This window comes from Gorilla gorilla, chromosome 8 (assembly GCF_029281585.2).
Source record: "Gorilla gorilla gorilla isolate KB3781 chromosome 8, NHGRI_mGorGor1-v2.1_pri, whole genome shotgun sequence".
Classification (NCBI taxonomy): Eukaryota; Metazoa; Chordata; class Mammalia; order Primates; family Hominidae; genus Gorilla; species Gorilla gorilla.
The window spans coordinates 9,240,736-9,259,320 of NC_073232.2; the positions used below are offsets into that span (position 1 = coordinate 9,240,736).

Below are 18,585 nucleotides of genomic sequence, written 5' to 3' on the forward strand. Positions count from 1 at the left end.
CTCCCAGTGACAGCTCTACCCCCGGCTGCTCAGCAAAGCCGCCCCACAGACCAGCGCTGAGCAGAGAACCGGCCCACAGTGAGTAATGCAAAATACAGCCATGGAGGGTCAATTAAAAATAAGTAAATGGAAAACAGGTGGAGAATTAAGTACAACAGAGATGAACCAAACTGGCAAATGAACCACTGACCGCGCACCCCGGGAAGACAGCGTCGGCTACGCGTGAGGCCTGAACGTGACATTGCCCGGCCGGCAGCACCCATGATCACAGGGCCTGCAGACCCCCGGCCAATCTCTGCACTCAACTGCTAGTCTGTCCCACGGCTGGATGCGGGCAAGGCAGCGGGGCTGGGCAGGGAGGCACGGGTGTGACGGACAGGAAAGTCCCCTACCTGCTCGGCCAGGGTCCACAGCCTGTGAGGCTACAGCAGCAGAAGGGTGAGGACGAGAAGAGAGGAGAGAACACCAGACAACAGAAACCAACACACACAACACACACAGACACATACGACCCGACAGTGAAAAATGGGATGGAGAAGAGGGAGGGGTGGGGAGGAGAATGCGAAAAGCAGGAAACAAAATGAAAAGAAGATCAAAAACAACATCAAATATGGAAATCATTAAAATTAACCACTGTACAAGGCTAAAAGAAATGTTTTAAAGATGTCAACATATCCACGGAGCAACAGAAGAGGGTGTAGCAGGTGACTAACCACGGCGCAGGGACACAGAAGGTAAATGGTGGCACTGCACCGTCTCACTCACGGCGCTCTTTCTTTCTGAGGGACGCGGGAGTGCAAGTTTCATTCACTAAATCTGTTGAGGTAGTTCCAAGGTTCTGATTCCAGGAACAAAGGAGAGCCTGTGAGCTTTTACACCTGCAAGTAGGGCACTAGCTCTATCCACCTACACAATGAGGCAAAGGGAGAGGCCAATGTGCATCTGAACCCTGAAAGAATCCAGCGCTGGGCTCTCACACGGTCTGCTCAGCAGCCTCAGGAGGAGTTTCCACCCCAGCAAATGTGCTCTGTTGCTGTTCCCCAAACAGAGACATCAACTTCTGTTTTCTTCTCCTCCTCGTCATCCATGGCTGTGGTCCCTGCCTGCTACCCGCATTAAATCATCTACCCCAGCTGCTGGACAATTCCAGAAAGCAACTTCGGCAAGCTCCTTGGATGCAAGGTATTTTTCCCTATGTCACTTAGCTGTCTTTCCCAAAAAGTACAAAGAGGAGAAGATTTTTCACAGGTGCCCGGACTGATGCACACCTGTGATTTGTGTGTACGGCCCAGCACCCACCCACAACCCCATGACGGCAATAGGCAGACACTAGAGACAGCAGCCGCAGCAGTGGAAAGGGGGTTAAGTGGTTTTCTTCAGGCTCAAATTTGGTCACAAAGCCCGATGGAAAAACTGCCACCACTCACAACAGAGCCAAGTCTAAGAAAATAAGCAATGGTTCAAGATTTTAAAAGAAAATCACGATTCCACTCTTCTCTGTTACTTCTCTAGGGTAATTATGGCTACTGTTCTCTCTCAGCACCCTTATGTTTAAAAAAAGAGAGGCAGGGCATGAATAAATAAAATAACTCGCCAATAAAGGTGTGTATGCTCCAAACACATAGTGGACCTTTACTGAATATATTTGAGCTGAATGCAATGATTTAAATAATTTTTTTCCTTCATGATTCCTTGAAACCTAAATATTAACTGGGACAAAAATAAAAATAAGTCAACATTCTCTCTAAATTATCCTAGTTCAGAAATTGTTATAATGGTTCAAGGTGAAGTACCTTGTTTCCTATTTTGTACCACGTGGAGGAGGCAACACTGCGCCTGAAGCCAAGTAGGCCTAAGCATTAATAGAGAAGAATGCGTGAAGGAGATAAAGAGGTAAGATATAGCTGCTTCCAAATTATAAAACCCCTGAGGTAAAAAGTCTGAAATTTCAAGATACATATTGAGGGAGTATTTAACAAAATCTTCATATTGCCAAAGAATGCTAGCCAGTGTTCCCTTAAATACGGAGATCCCTGATGCAAAAGAATGCCCCTCAGTATTTAAGGATCAAATACTTGCAAAAAGGACCCACAGACAAACAGCATTATCCATTCCAACTAAAGCTCATTCAGAAACAAAGATAAAGCATTTTTGAAATTCCAAGTTATATTAACGAGAAAAAAGGATTCACATTAAAATCCAGTTATATAATAAAAATGTTAAGCAGTCAGCCTTCCATATCTGTGAGTTTCGCATATTTAGATTTAACCAACCTTGAATCCCAAATATTTGAAAAAACTGCACCTGTACTGAACAGGCACAGACTTTTTGTCATAATTCTCTGAATGATACAGTACAACTATCTACACAGCATTTACGTCGTATTCGGCATCACAAGTCATTAGAGATGATTTAAAGTACACGGAGGATGTGCATGGGCTCTATGCAAATGCTGCACCATTTTCCAGCAGGGACCTGAGCATCTGCAGACTTAGGTATCCATAGGGAGTATGGAAACCTGTCCCCCATTGAGGGAGAAATGTATATACCAAAAAATAACTTTCTTACTGACATAAAAGTATTATATCAATTAGGTATTAAGTGCTTATTGAACAAATGAGTTATATTTAAATCTCAGGTGAAGATATACAGACTCACACCCCAAATATCAGCACAGAAAACACAAAACAGCACTAATTTGAGCATTTAAGCTGACTAGTGATTTTACTATTCAGCAATTCACACACCATAATATTAGCACAACCTGGTACTTGCACACAGGGCTATAGTAAGTAGAAATGTGTGAAAGAACGAACAAACTCCAAAGACCTGATACTGGGCTTATGTAGTACACTAGGTAAGTCTGAGAAGACGAGAAAAGGTTTGGGTTGTATGTCTCCAGGCAAATGACACTCTTCAAATGGAAAGGAAAATGACACAAAATTTGACTACTTCTTTCTACTCCTATTTCCAGAAGAATTTTTCTATTTGCATTAAAATCTGGGGGCTGTGGAAATGTTACCGGCTTAGAGAAGCCTTAATGATATACTCCCAGTGATCTTTTCAAAACCAGTAGCTAAATATGACAGGTCCCTGCCTTAAGCCCTGTAACAATTTACCACTGATCTTGGGAAAAGGACCAGTGCTTGGTGCAGTCCTCCGTCGTCCTCCCTTTCTAGCCACCCTGGCCTCTTCCGATCTTTCCTGACCCCTCTGAAGTTGCAGGGGCTTCAGCTCAGCTTCCAGAGTGCTCTTCCCTCCCCACTCTCGTCACTGCTAACTCATCTTTCTAAACTCGGCACCAGCCAGGATTTCCTTAAAGAAGCCTGAGAGGGAGGCTGGCCCTCCCTGTGCTGCACCGGATCACCCAGCAGCTGGACGCTGTCCTTCACATGGTCTGTGGCCAGTGCCTGCCTCTCCTGCGCATGGGAAGGCATCAGGACGAGGCTGGGTCTGGCGATACGAGTCCCTCTGTGCTCGTCTGCTCCGCCTGCTGTGAAATACCTTAGACTAGGTAAAGGCTGCTCACAGCTCTGGAGTCTAGCAAGTCCCAGATTGAGGCACCTGCAGAGTGGATGAACATGTTCCTTTAGGCCTCTTTTATAAGGGTGGAAGTCCCATTCGTGAGGGCTCCATCCTCATGATCTAATCACCTTCTACAGGCCTCATGTCTTATACTACTGCATTAGGGATTATAGTTCAACACGGAAGTTTTGGAGGGGGACACAGACATTCCGACCTCAGCAATCACGTCATCCACAGTTCATTTACTTTTCACGTCCTTATTGGTGTGATTGCTGTTGATTCTTTACTTGTTCCTTTTGTTCTTTGTTCCTCCCTTCCTGCCTCCTTTTCTCATGAATAGAATATTTGTGGTATTTCACTTTACCCTCTGTGTATTTTTTGCATGATTTATTGCATTCTATCTTCACATGGTGTTATGTGCTATGAAAATGAAGATTCTTGCAGCAGTGCATTTCCGGGCCCCAACTTCCTGTTGTCTCATCTGTTATTCCTACACATGCTACGAATACCTCAGCTGTTCATATTTCTAAACAGTTAATACTTTTAAAACAAACTAAAAATATTTACATGTCTACATAATGATAGATTCTAAAACATTTTCTTGTATTTACTCTTTTCAGTATTCTTCATTTCTTAAAAATTTGGGCTTCGTTTTGCTATCATTTATTTTCATCCTTGAGACATTCTTACTATTTCTTGTGATGCGTATTTGCTGAAGGATTCTCTAGGTTGGCTAAATATCTGCTTTTCTCTTCCATTCTGAAGGATCTCCTGCAGCAGAAACAGTTCTTTCAGCAGCCTACATGCACGACTCCACTGTATTCTGGCTTCCAGCACTTCTGATGAGAACTCAGTGTTGTTTTTATTACTTCCCCCTACTTAGTTTTATTCCTGCAGGGACTTTAAGATTGACTCTGCCACTGACTTTCGGTGTTTGGACAACAAAGTGTCTGGGTGTGATTCTTCTCATTTACTCTGCCTGGACTTGACTGAGCTTCTTGAATCTTTGTGTTGATTCTTCCCTTCACTCCTGGCCATAGGTCTTCAAATTGTTCTCTTGCCCCATTTTCTCTCACCGCTCCTTCTGGGGCTCCGATCACTACAGGTATGTTAGACCCACGGGCCTCAGACACTCTGTTCCACTGTATTTTCAGGCCTTTTCTCCTTGTTTTATGCTTAGGTCATCTCTATTGGTCAGACTTCAAGTTCATTCAATGAGTCCTCTGCTGTATCTAGTCTCCTATTAAACCATGGGAATTTTATTTCTAATACTAGTTTTCATTTCCAGCATTTCCATTTTGTTTTTTTTTTCACAGTTTTTATCTTTCTGCAATACCCCCCACCTCTTCACAGATGTTGTAGACCTTTTCAATGAATTCCTGGCCTCACCTATCACAGCTATTTCAAAGTCTCTGATAATTGCAGCATGTCTCTTCTACTGACTCTTTCTAGCGCCATCTCCTCTCATGAACATGAGTCCATTTCTCTTGCTTCTTTGCAGGTCTTTTAAATTTTGATTATATAACACAATGTTTTATGAAAAACAAAGATTGTATTTAAAAGAACAGTAAAGATTAAATAGCATTTACCCCCAGAAAAGAAAGTACAAGCCTATGGGCAGGATCCGGATGCTGGGCCTGAACACTGACACTGGATGTCTTCTATGCTTCACGGCGAGAGATCTGCTTTCCAAACAGTAGGAGACCTTCCACCCACTTTAGGTAACTGGGTGATTCTCTCTTCAGTCTCACCCCCAGCTTCCTCTATTCCACTGCCACACTCCCAGCCTTTGGAAGGCAAATACATTACACATGCTGAAGGGCAAGGGCACTGAAGAGGAATGTGCTATGCCCTCATCCCACCTCCGTTGTTGAAGTGTGAGTGGAGTTCCCACGGTGATTTGGGCTGCCCTGGAGGGTAGCCAGGGCTCTGCTGGGTGATCCAGGCCACCCTCGAGGGGCAGCCAGCGGCTTTCCTGCTCACCTCCCAGCCCTCAGGAGCCCCTGCCTTTTGCACACTAAAGGTTCAGAGTGCCTCAGAGAAAATGGATCCACTTTTAGGACTCCCCTGGGATTCTCATCTACCTTGCAAACAACATACTGCCATTTATGTTTTTTAGAAAGTTCAGAAACTTCTTGCTTTATCATTTTTTATGGTAAATTCTTTCTCCTGGCTCCTCTGCCATGGGAAAAACCACATACAGGTCTCTTTTCTCCTAGGAAGAAATGTAATTCATTTACATTTGAGTCTTCAGCTCTCTGATGGATCTTAGAAACGATGAATCTGTGTATTAACCAGATTGTTCCAATGGTTATGGTTGGAATAAGAGTCTCTTGTGACTTCTACATCTCAATAAAAGCTTGTTTCTATGGTTGGCATCAAATGGATGGATCTGGATGTTGTCATCAGGCACTGATGCAGGTGACAAACTGTCAGGAAATGGGGGTTCTGGAATGGATTACTGGTGGGGTGGGGGCCACAGACAGTGTGAACTCAGCTCAGGCCACCTACCAGCAAGCTGGTCATCAGGACCAGCCAAACACTGGCTTTCATAAAGTTTGACTGAAGCATGGCGATGCCTGCTCATTTACATATTGCCTGTTTCTGCTTTGAGTGGCACAGCAGAGCTGAGTAGCTGTGCGGAAAGCACCATGAGGCTGGCAGCCTGGACGCCATGCTCTGACACTTTAGAGAGAGGGCCTGGGAAGGCTTTAGTTTAGGGGCTGCCAAGCCACAGAGCAGATGAAAGCACCCAGACGTGACACGGCACGGCTGTTTTTGTTGAACGTACTGAGTGAATGATGAACTCAGATTCTTGTTTTTTGGTTCAAGACAGACTAAAAGCCAGGCATGTTCTGTGACTGTGATTGAGAATCCCTTGCTGAAAGCTAGGCGAACACTTGAAGCTGTGGAGTTACACCCCTCGGACCCTCATCATGATCTCCTGGGTCCCTAAGACTCTTCCAGTGGTGATTCCGACATTCCTGGAGACAGATGGAAAGACTCACTTAGCACCTTGCAGATCCAACATGATTATCTGTTCAGTTCAGTGTCCATCAGTGCTTAGGGCACGTGAGACATCCAAAAACACTGGTAGAATTCAAATGTTCCTCCTCTTTTCTCTCTCTTCATCCCTCAATTGTAAATTTTACAATTCCATCCGCAGATCACAGAATATCAGTGATGGAACCAGAGGAAGAGGAGGCATCACCTAGAAAGTCGTGGGTTTGATGACGGTCATGGTAATTCCAGCGGCTTCGGCTTGTCTCCCCTTTGCATGAAGGGCAAGTGCCTGAGTAGACGTAAAAGCAGCAGCTGCATCACGGTGGCTTCCTGGGGCTATGGAGATGCATAAGGGCAGGACGAGAACGCAGTGATGCTGGATGGGGAAAGGGAGGGGTGGGAGCAGCCGCCGCTGCCACATTTTGGTCACCATACATCTCAACCGTCCTCCTGTATCGGGAGAACTCCTCCACTTTTTGAGTCCTGTTTGGATACAGAGCCCTTGTGGCTCTATAGGAAGTAAAAATACCAGAAGTCCCTTCCCAGCCTTCCTGGAAGCTAGGGTGTGGGGAGACGATCAACCAATCACATCCATTTACAGCACAAACCAATCGGGCTCTTGCTGTCGGCAGTGAAGGTGTCCAGACATGATCCAGGTTTGGGGAATGCCATGCTGGTGGGGAAGTCTCGTGTCCAGGAACAAGGTCAGCAGTGCAGACTTCAGGGTGTGGTGTCCTCACAAGAACAAGCTGCTGCACAAGCGGTTCCCACAGGCAGGTTCCCAATGCTGGTCCTACTCCCTTGGTGGTTCTGAGAGGCACTCACTGGTGCCTCAAACTGCCAAAGGAGGTTTCCATTGCTTACAGGTCAGAAAGCTGGCTGATGTGCAGGATACCTGGAATTGGTTTCCATGATCCCCAGCGTGGCTGGGATGCTGTGTGTCAGCAGGAAAGGGCGTAAAGTTCCTGCTGACGGTGGCTCATTCCCTGAGGCTTTCAAAATCCCCAACAGCACCTTATTTATTTCCTTCACCTAAAAGCAGTGTAGGGGGACAAGGAAACTGAGAGCTCAAGTTAATGAAAGTCTTATTATTACAACTATTTATTTTGAGAATTAATTAAGATTTACATCATCTCCTGAGTCTTCCACATTTTTTCTTTTTTTTTATACAGAGTCTGGCTCTGTTTGCTCCATCGCCCAGACTAGAGTACAGTGGCATGATCTCGGCTCACTGCAACCTCCACCTCCCAAGTTCAGGCAATTCCCCTGCCTCAGCCTCCCGAGTAGCTGGGATTACAGGTGCGTGCCAATGAACCTGGCTAATTTTTGTATTTTCAGTACAGACAGGGTCTTACTATGTTGGGCAAGCTGGTCTCGAACTCCTGACCTCAAATGATCCACCCGCCTCAGCCTCCTGAAGTGCTGGGATTACAGGCGTGAGCCACCGCGCCTGGCTCACTTCTTTCAACAATCCATGACTCCTTCTATTACTGGGGGGCTGTATTTCTCTTTCATTGTGTGAGTTTCAAGATTTAAGGGTCACTGCAATAGTTACTGTTGATTTAATCCCACACAAAACTACTTATAATAAAGCTGCCCTCTCAGATAAATCAGTTATTTTTCTATATAATAGAAATCCAAGTTTCTGTTTATGTTTTTTTCCTAATAAACAAACAACTGAGGTCCCTTTTGGAAAACAGAAGACCTCATGTTTTTCTTCCCTGCTTCTACTAGGAGGAGGATGCAATTTTTCTGTTACAGTGAACAATATCTCTAAATCTAATGCAACAAAAGATCTTCCAGCTTACATTTTTGAAGAGTAATTGTGGCTGTGAGAAATATATTTCCAAATAATAAGTGACACCTTCTAATAATACTAAGAGAAATTTACGTGAAAGCTAATTAAACACAGAAGTCATAATGTGATCTTTCTAATGTCCACTTTTATCATAAATTTAATAAATTGAAATTGTTTTAAAGTCATTTTTACAGCTAAAGATTCTGGGAAATGTTACTCCTAAGAGTAACAAATAGCCTTTACTTCTAAATTTTGTTGTTTTTACCTCCTAGCTTTGTCAATCAGGAAAGTTCACTTCTCAGGGCCTTCATCTCTCATCTTAAAACAACTAAAAATACTCTTAAAGAGCACAGGAAGACCTAACTAGATGCTGTCTGAATCCAATGTTCCAATGCAATGACTAAAGAATGTATTTTTCCAGCGTGAATGACTCTTAAGGTGCAAGCCCCAGACTTCCTATTTGAGAGGAAAATGCTGTTAGAAGGTTGAAGAATAGTAAACCCTGGGTTTTCATTTGCAAGGAACAGTTACAGATGGCATATGAGCTTTTAGCTGGTGAAGATTCACACCAGGGGTTCATTTTGAGAAAATTCATCATGCCAAGTCATTTTCCACAGGAGACTAGACTCTAGTCAAGTAAGTATATGTTTAATTTCTCTAATGTGAATTATATTTACACACACAGATTGGCAGTTAAAAGAATCAACTTTGGGAGGCTGAGGTGGGAGGATCACGAGGTCAGGAGTTTGAGACCAGCCTGGCCAACATGGCAAAACCCTGTCCCTACTAAATATACAAAAATTAGCTCGGCGAGGTGGCAGGTGCCTGTAATCCCACCTACTTGGGAGGCTGAGGCAGGAGAATCACTTGAACCCAGGAGGCAGAGATTGCAGTGAGCCGAGATCATGCCATTGCACTCCAGCCTGGATGACAAGAGCAAGACTCAGTCTCAAAAAAAAAAAAAAAAAAAATTCAAGTATCAGTACTTTGACAAAATGTATCCAACATCCAGAAGTGACTGTGATGATGTGAGATGGCACTGGACACTCAGGGAGGGAGATTCTTTCATAAAGCCATGCTCTTAGCTGAGTGTGGTGGCTCACGCCTGGAATCCCAGTGCTTTGGGAGGCTGAGGTGGGAGGGTCACTTGAGGCCAGGAGTTCAAGACCAGCCTAGGCAACACAGTGAGACCCTGTCTCTACAAACAGTAACAACAACAACAAAGAAAAAACTGTGTTCTGTAAAACAGCTACTCACAGAGCAGAAGAGACATGGACATGGTGATAAATAATCATAAAGCAGGTGGAAAGTGTGAAGGAGGAGGAACAAAGAACACTGGCAATTCAGAGGAAAGAGAGCACCGCAGCTGACAGAGTTCGAGAGGGCCCCATGGAGGGGACCCGGGCGGAGCAGGATGAGGGCAGAGGAGAGTCCATCCAGACCGAGCACAGTGTACGGGTTATGAAGCAGAAGCAGGAAAGACTGCATGAGAAAGTGGCTTAGGAACAACTGCAGAAGGGGAGGCAGATGCTTGGGGCTGGATGGTGGGAGGACCAGAGTGCCACTGACGGAGCCGATTTTTGCAAAGTAAAAACAAACGCCCAATGTGTCTCTGTACACCTGTAACGTTTCCTGTGTCAGGTATGTTCTAAAAAGTGCTTGTCCAGGCGCCAAGTCAGCACTGGTAAAACTGCATGCGGCTTTGCCCTTGAGGATGCAGCACTGCTCAGGAGCACCGGTGAGGCCTTTAAATCCTGCAGTAATAATAATCATGAACTGTGCAGCTCAGCCTTCCCCGAACACCAGGACCCCCTCTGACCGTGATGCCCCTGACACACCGTAAGCCCTGCTGCGCACGGGTGAGGCTCCCTCTCTGTTTTGGACGATGTTCTTTGCTGAGTTTGCTCCCTATCTCCTGGAGATAAAACTCTTCCCTCTCTCCATCAGGCGTCCCCCACCAGAGTGCAGTCAGGGAAGGCCTGCGGGGGGGTGTCTAGTGAGAGACTAGCGCTGTTAGAACGCAGTCAGTCGGGGGTGCGGGGATCTGGTGAGAGACCAGCGCTGTTAGAACGCAGTCAGTCGGGGGTGCGGGGGTCTGGTGAGTGACCAGCGTTGTTAGAACGCAGTCAGTCGGGGGTGCGGGGGTCTGGTGAGTGACCAGCGTTGTTAGAACGCAGTCAGTCGGGGGTGCGGGGGTCTGGTGAGTGACCAGTGTTGTTAGAACGCAGTCAGAGAGCAGACACCCCCGTTTCCACACTCACTCACGATGCTGCTGCTTCAAACTGAAAGCTACATTTTTCAACATCTTTAAATATTTAGGTACAAGGTTTGGAATTCTGGCAGTATCTTAATTTTTTGTGTTTTTGATTTTTTACATCAAATGATTAATTGTGATTATCTCAGGGTAGATGGGTTTATGAGTGTTATTTATTTATAAGCTAAAGTGTATTTTCTGATTTTGTTTTCTAAAATATTCTTTTATAAAGAAAAATAAATTCAGTGCATACAAAATTCAGAAACGTTTCAGGCTTTCCTTATTAGCACTCAGAAGCACTCCGTGTGGTCTGTACATTTAATGTACCAGGCATGTCCTGTGTGCTGGGCTCTATGGAGAGCCAGGGAGCGAGAGGTGGTTTCTGCCACTGGATCCTGGGCTTCTCCACTCTGCTTGTTTCTATCACCATCAGGTTTTTTTAATTTTGCAGGTTCTAGAAAATGAGTGTTTCCAAAGACTAGCTCTGCCTGTAGCCTTTGCACTTAACGGCTGCCTTCGCTGGACTCTCGCCCGCACGACTCCGCCCTTTCACTGTGCTCTGCTGAAGCGTTCCTGACTGCCCTCCCCCAGAACGCCTCCCCGTGTTCGTGGCACTCTATCCTCTCACTGCTCGCTTTTACTAAAATGAGTCACTTCCTGAAAAAATTATCTACATGCCTACTGTCCAACTCACTGACTGTGAGCAATGTTTGATGATGGCACAAACTTTGTCTTAAGTTTCTTTGTAGTAAAATTTGACCGGGGCTGACATGAGCCCCTTCAAGTCTGGAGCCCCCACCCTTCCTTGCTGCAGGAACACTGGCACATGTGATACTGAGCTGTGGCATCATGCATGGCATCTGTGCCACATCACCTCTCACAAAGCCAGAAACCTAATTCTGAAGCACACCTGCCCTCAAAGATTCTGGCAAGGGGAGGTGAGCCCGCATTGCTTTGTACATAAATTTAATTTCTCTTTGCTGGTAGACACCTGGATACTTCCACCTATTTTCCAGTACTATTCAGATAAGGAAATGCTGACCGAAAGGAGTTAGGAATAGGTCAAGAAGAAAACTGAACATGGACAAAAATGCTTGAAGATGCTGCCAAGATTGCAAAATAACGCCATGACCCACGATTAGCAATACTGAATTTTGATTTAGCGGTCATATTGACGAAATTGTCTTCTGCACAAAAACATATTGCCATTTCCTATTAAGAATACAGAACCGTGCTCAACACTCCCACGGCACACATTCATTCAATATCCACCACGTGTCTGGCCCCACCCTGGTGCCGAGGTAAGGACGGTGGCACGCTTCAGAAGCCTTGTGGAAAACACCAGCACGCCAACTCTGTTCTTCACTCTGTCCCTTTCCTGCGCTTTTTTTTCTTTCATCTCCATGTTTTGATTCTTTTTTAGTGTATTTTATCTTCTCCTACTGAGCGTACTCCTTCCTTGTAAACCATCTTAAAACATTTTGGGGCTGGGCGTGGTGGCTCATGCCTGTAATCCCAGCACTTTAGGAGGCAAAGGAGGGCAGATCACGAGGTCAGGAGATCGAAACCATGCTGGCTAACACGGTGAAACCCCATCTCTACTAAAAATACAAAAAATTAGCTGGGCTTGGTGGCGAGCACCTGTAGTCCCAGCTGCTGGGGAAGCTGAGGCAGGAGAATGGCGTGAACCCAGCAGGTGGAGCTTGCAGTGAGCCCAGATCACGGCACTGCACTCCAGCCTGGGCAACACAGTGAGACTCCATCTCAAAAACAAACAAACAAACAAAAAAAAGCATTTTGGATCCAGGTGGATAGAAATAAATGAAAAAGTAAAGAGGAAAATAAATGTATGTACTCTACAAGAGGCCAATTTTGCACCACACGTTGAACTCTGTCACCTGTTGGAGGGCACCATGCTAAGGGTTACTCTCTGCTCTCTCCCTTCAGCCCCACCCTGACATTTTAAGAGACAAAGCCAGAAGCAGCAGCCTCGCCGTGGCCAGTGCCATCTCTCACAAATCACTGATTTGCTCTTGCCCGGGGGTCCCTGTCACTGGTGGATGGAGACAAGTGAGACATCACACTATTGCTGAACTTAAGAAGCAGACTTCTGCATTTCCTATTTCTCCTAATGGGATAGATGGCGATAAACATTTATGAGGAACAGAAAAAGGTGAATAGGCAGAGAAAACTTCAATATTTTAAGAACTAGTTTGGTGAGATAAATCTAATTCTTCAGATGACCCCTTAGGAAAGGGTATTATTTTAATCATAGGACAAGGTTTAACTGACTCTTGAGAGAAATTTGGTAATTTATAATTTCTTAAAAATGGAGCTATTATAATAATTAAAAGAGAAGGAAGACAGAAGCAAGGAACACCACATTTATGAAAATTAAAAAAAAGGCCGGGTGCAGTGGCTCACGTCTGTAATCCCAGCACTTTGGGAGGCCAAGGCAGACAGATCGTTAAGCTGAGGAGTTCAAGACCAGCCTGGGCGACATGGTGAAACCCCGTCTCCACAAAAAATACAAAAATTAGCCAGGCGTGGTGGTGTGCACCTGTAGTCCCAGCCACGAGGGAGCCTGAGGTGGGAGGGTTGCTTGAGCCTGGGAGCGGGGGCAGGGGGTTGAGGCTGCAGTGAGCCATGACACCACCGCACTCCAGCCTGGGTGACAGAGTGATACCCTGTCTCAAAAAAGTAAAAGAAAATCAAGAAAAGCTTTTTACAGCTACTTTTTCTGAAGTGATCTCGGGAAGAGAGGAGGTTCCCTCCTCTGACCTAGTGGCTAACTCCAAGCACCTAGACAGGCATGAAAAGGGCAGATGGAGCCTTCGGAGGCTCACCCAGCAGCAACCTTAAGCAATCACTCTGGGATCACAAGTAGGATAGGGGGTGGGGAGAGGGAGGTGGAGGGGATGCACACCGACCATTTGCCTCACCAGCACCTGCTGAGAGGGAAGCCCTTATTCTTCCAGGAAGCAAATCTGCAGCTCTGCCTGCAGCTTGTCAGCCACTGTTAACCCAAGGCTGTGTTGCTAGAGCTCCTTCACTTACGCCTGTTTCCCAGAAGTGCGGCTTTGCTGTTTCTAAAATGCCGTTGCAGCAGCAAATCCCAGAACCTGCTCAATGTCATTAAGTTCTTCCTACAGCGATCGTCTACACACATGGGACTAAGTACTTCGAGGGACTGGTTTCTTCATCTGTCTAGTATCTAATCTTTAAAAAGTCCAACAGCAGAGGTCTGGACAAACTGCTACCCCTGTCACAAAAGTTAAAATGTTCCAGGACAGAGTAAGTGCTATGAATGCTTGTTATGAATAACGGATACGAACATAGACTGTAGTTTAAAGAAACAGAGATCTGCACCAACCGCACGCGTGTGACTGAAAGATCTCTTCTGAATGTAGCTAAGCATCAGCCGAGGGAGACAAGTGGAGCCAGTCTGTGCTGTACCCACCCCGGGAGCCACACTTCCCACTCAGCGCCGTGATGTCGCCGAATCTCACCTGCAAGCAAATCGCCAGGTTCACCCTGCAACCGAACGAGGTGCTGACGGCCCGCGGGTGAAGGCCCAGGTCCTTAAACAGCTTTGAGAACGACTGCGTGAGTGCGATCCGAGGCCGCTCTTCTGCCACAACCACGCAGGTCCTCACTCGGGACAAGTCCAGCCCTCGCGCCTGGAGATGATGACAGAGAAACCAAGTCAGCCCCCACGTGTCGAGCTTGGAGTGAGCCAGAGACTCCTTCCCGCAGATCCCCACGTAAACATTGGAAAACTCAACACAGCTATGCATTTCCAGGGCCACCTGTGTCCACTTCTTCAATGTAACCCCAGGAGTTGGTGAAAAAACATTCACACAACTATTCAAATGATTAAGAATGGAATTACAAACACGTCTCAAACAACCACCTGGAGCCACAGCAACAACTGTCAGGAGGAAAAAGGTTGAGGAAAAGCAACTTCCTGGCTGAGACGATGAAAGGCCGTTTGGGAAAAGAGAGGCATCTGATACATTCTTCTGGGCATGGATGTACCAGAACACACACTGGAGAGGAAGGGGAAAAATCTACATATGTTAAAGAGATGGGATCTTGCTATGCTGCCCAGGCTGGAGTTGAACTCCTGGGCTCAAATGACCCTCCCACATTGTGGTCTCCCAAGTAGCTGGGACTGCAGACATGTACCACCACACCCAGCCTGAAAACCTACCTTTTAATATACAGGAATATAAAACTAAAATTTTTGGATGACTTCATAGACAGTGCTCCATTTATGTCCCATTACGCCAAGAATTTCTTCTCATTCTCAAGCGTGTCTGTTTCCACAGTAAGCATGAGATTAACAACATCTCAGTTTCCACACCAAATTCAGTCAGCCGAGCACAACACAAAAAGTCATACAGGAATTTCAAGGAGTTAAGCTCAGCTCACTCTGTGGCACTACCCGGGCCGAGCAGAGGGAAAGTAAGGGAGCGACACGAACGGCTTGTGAATGTGAAGGCGAGCCGTGAATGACTGCGTCTTGGAGTGGAACCCAGAGCTGCTAAGGGGGTGGCCACCAAAACCCCAACCGTCAGGCCCTGCGAACCCTTTCAAGGCAGCCTCGGCACACGGACAACCGACAAGGGTCCTGAGCAAGGACACACAGCTCGAGCTAGCTTTGACATTCGTGCTCAGTGTACAGACACGACTGTACACACAGAGATAAACAGGAAAAACTCAAGTCTGGTGATACAAATTACATATTCACACGCGCGCACGTCTGAGAGGTAAAGCAGCATGCAGCTGCAACAGCAGGTCTGAAGCCAAAGATTCTAAATTTGGCTCCAGGTTCGTTCAGCCTAAGAACCTGGAAAGGTCGCTTAATTTCTCTGTGACATAAGTTTCCTCAGCTTTAAAATGGAGACAATAAGGGCTCCTATTTCAGAGAGCTATTGTAAGGATGAAATGAATACGTAAAATTCGTACTGACCCTCAACTATGTCATGATTTTATTCTGGTTATTTATATATGTGCCAACAGGAAGGTCATGAAAATGTACTCACTTTCTAATACAATATAGATGAACATGAATAGTGCTGTGTAACTTTTTCGTATATAAATATAAAAGTTAAAATGATTGCACAATTACTTATGTTACATAAAGTTATCTTGCATTTTGCTTTCCTGTTCAAGCTTTATGCATTAGGAAAACAATGCAGGACAGATAAATGTACTGTTGCGTTACTGATCTGTGTGTAGATGACAGAAACACAAACACAATTCATGTATATGCAAAGACATACACACATCCAAAGAGTACAAAGTCAGTTGAAATTTAATCAAAACTGGTCAGATGATTATTCCCTCCTAGTTACTCGGAGCTAAGGACTACTTAATTTACCACGAAGATATATGCATCAAAACGTCCTTGGTTTAAATGGAGGGAAATACTATTATTCTTACATAATAGCAATTATTAAAAAATGAAACACAACACTGTTAACTGAACTGTAAAATGAATTGAGCTTAGGGTCCAGACCCACACATCAGGGTCTCCAGGGAAAATAAAAGTGAGTGGCTAAACTCAAACCTACCTTCTTAAACACCAGTATCAGATAAAGTTAACATCACCTAAGATCTTCTGAACACTGAACACTTCAGAACACTGAATCCACCCAACAAAAAATCAAATTTAGGATCTTTCAAGTAGACCCAGTGGAATGACAGGCGTTGAAAATATTTTACATTCTGGTTCGTTACTGTCTGTGGTTGTGGGGAAATATTCACGTTAAAAACATTTTCATATAAAGGCAGTTTGTAAGCTTCAGGTGACGTTAGATTAAACCCAGGCTTTTTTTTTGGAGGACTGTTTTAACTTCACCCCATCACAGATGTGCCTTCTTAGAAAGGAGTCCCTGTGGGCTCACGGGGCGCTGAGCTGCCAAGGGAGCTGCTTACCTTGAGGGACTCTGTTTGCGAGCCCAGCCCCTTGGTGCACAGCTCCATCACGGAGTAGGAGCAAAACGTGTCTCGGACTTTGTACTGACTCACGGCAAGAAGCCACAAGGCGGGGTTGGTTTCCAGCTCAGAGGGCGGGATCAGGATGGACTGGTGCCCAGAATACACACTGCAGAGAAAGAAGAGGCTGTCAGGGCGGGAGCTCAGCAAGGCGGGAGCTCAGCAAGGCGGGAGCTCAGCAAGGCAGGAGCTCAGCAAGGCAGGAGCTCAGCAAGGCTGGAGGGCTCAGGGCAGCAAGGACTCCAAGGAAAAGGAGGACTTGGAACAGCCCGTGCTGCCATCTGGAGAAGGGCACAGTAAAGCCAACGCTGCAAACTGCAACCATGTTCACGAAGGCCTTCTGAAAAGCAAATCATGGGGCAGTTACTACCACTTTGAACATACATTTAAGACTACTAAATGCTGTGATGCTGTGATGTCTCTCAGACCTGCGACATCAGCAAACTGGATCCTCTTAGAAAACACAGGGATCAAATTTCAGTTTAAAAAAAAGTCCAGCTTCAGAACAGGAGCTGGCAAATCACAGACACTTCCTGTTTTTGTAAATAAAGTTTTATTGGAACAGGGCCACCACCACTCATTTGTTTAAATATTGTCTCCAGTGGCTTTGAGCTGAGTGGTCGGACAGAGACCACAGAACCTAAAATATTTACCAAACAGCAATTTAAGAAAGAGTAGGCCTATACCTGGTTTAGAAAACTGACAGCCAGGGTGAAAAAAAGACAATTATGGTAATTAAAGTTAGTCACTCAATCTTCTTAAGTTCGGATTTTTACTTAAAAATGATCCCAACGAATTACCAAACAGAAGAAATAGAGAAAAATAACCATTCTTTAATTTTACCTTCATACTAGAGAACAGATTTAGAGAAATGAAGAAGTGATAGATTACATATTTTATCATCAATTGATGGGGTAACTGTGGATTTAACAACTTGTCAAAACTACATTTTCAATGGTTTCAATTTTTTTTGTTTACTACTATGAATTCACAATAGATGCCATACATTAAAATCAAATATCCTAGATAAATCATGTTCTAAGATTTAAAATTTAATTAATGGGAACATTCTGTTGCCCAGGCTAGAGTAGGATGGTGTAATCATAGCTCCCTGTCACCTCAAACTCCTGGGCTCCAGCAATCCTCCTGCCTCTCCTGAGTCGGTAGCACCACAGGTGCGCACCACCATGCTTGTTTTTTTTTTTTTCCTCAGTGGTAGGGTCTCACTATGTTGCCTAGGCTCATCTTGAGCTTCTGGACTCAAGCAGTCCTCTCTTGTTCCTGCTGTGGCCATGTAAGATGTGCCTGGGCCTCCCAAAGTGCTGGGATTACAGGCATGAGCCACCATGCCCAACCTACCCATTTTTTTTTTTTTTTTTTGAGACAGGGTCTCTGTCACCCAGACTGGAGTGCAGTGGTGTGATCTGGGTTCACTATAACCTCTGCCTTTCAAGCTGAGGCCATCCTCCCACCTCAGCCCCTGATTAGCTGGGACTACGGATGCACAACACTATGCCTGGCTAATTTTTTTTTTTTTTTTTGGTAGAGATAGGGTTTCGTAATGTTGCCCAGGCTGGTCTCAAACTCCTGGCTTCAAGTACTCCTCCTGTCTTAGCCTCCCAAAGTGCTAGGATTATAGGCATGAGCTGCCGTAAGAGGCCTACGCAAAATTTTATCAGTGAAACAGCACTACGATTAACGAGTTAGGCCTTGTTAACTACTATGCTACAATACTAAAGCCAGTTCTTTAATGTAGCCCATCTCATTTAAAAATTTTCATAATTGTGTATAAGAGAATCCAACTAAAGAAATGTAAGGAAGTTAGGTTGGCTAACGAAATTTATTTCACACGGGACCGTTAGTATGAAAAACTACTCTTCGGCAAACATGACAAAGGCGTTTTTGGGCAACTTTCCATTTCTTTCCTCATTCTCTATTCCAAAGCTTGAGTTATTCTTTTCAAAAGGACACATAGCGCTCTGTGTCTCTGGGTTCCTCACCC

The 18,585-nt window shown here is 45.2% G+C and overlaps 1 protein-coding gene across 4 annotated transcripts in view; it reads right to left on the reverse strand.

Annotated features, from left to right (window-relative positions):
• The window catches only part of DIP2C (disco interacting protein 2 homolog C), a 419,803-nt gene that overhangs the window by 36,728 nt on the left and 364,490 nt on the right, over positions 1–18,585 (reverse strand). For 2 of the 4 annotated variants that reach the window (XM_055353740.2, XM_055353743.2), the window contains 3 exons: positions 16,524–16,692; positions 14,090–14,260; positions 393–422 (listed from right to left, as the gene is read on the reverse strand). In XM_055353740.2, coding sequence (XP_055209715.1) covers positions 393–422; positions 14,090–14,260; positions 16,524–16,692 — 370 coding nt within the window. The remainder of the gene's footprint in view (positions 1–392; positions 423–14,089; positions 14,261–16,523; positions 16,693–18,585) is intronic. The other 2 variants (XM_055353742.2, XM_055353744.2) reach the window with 1 other exon arrangement.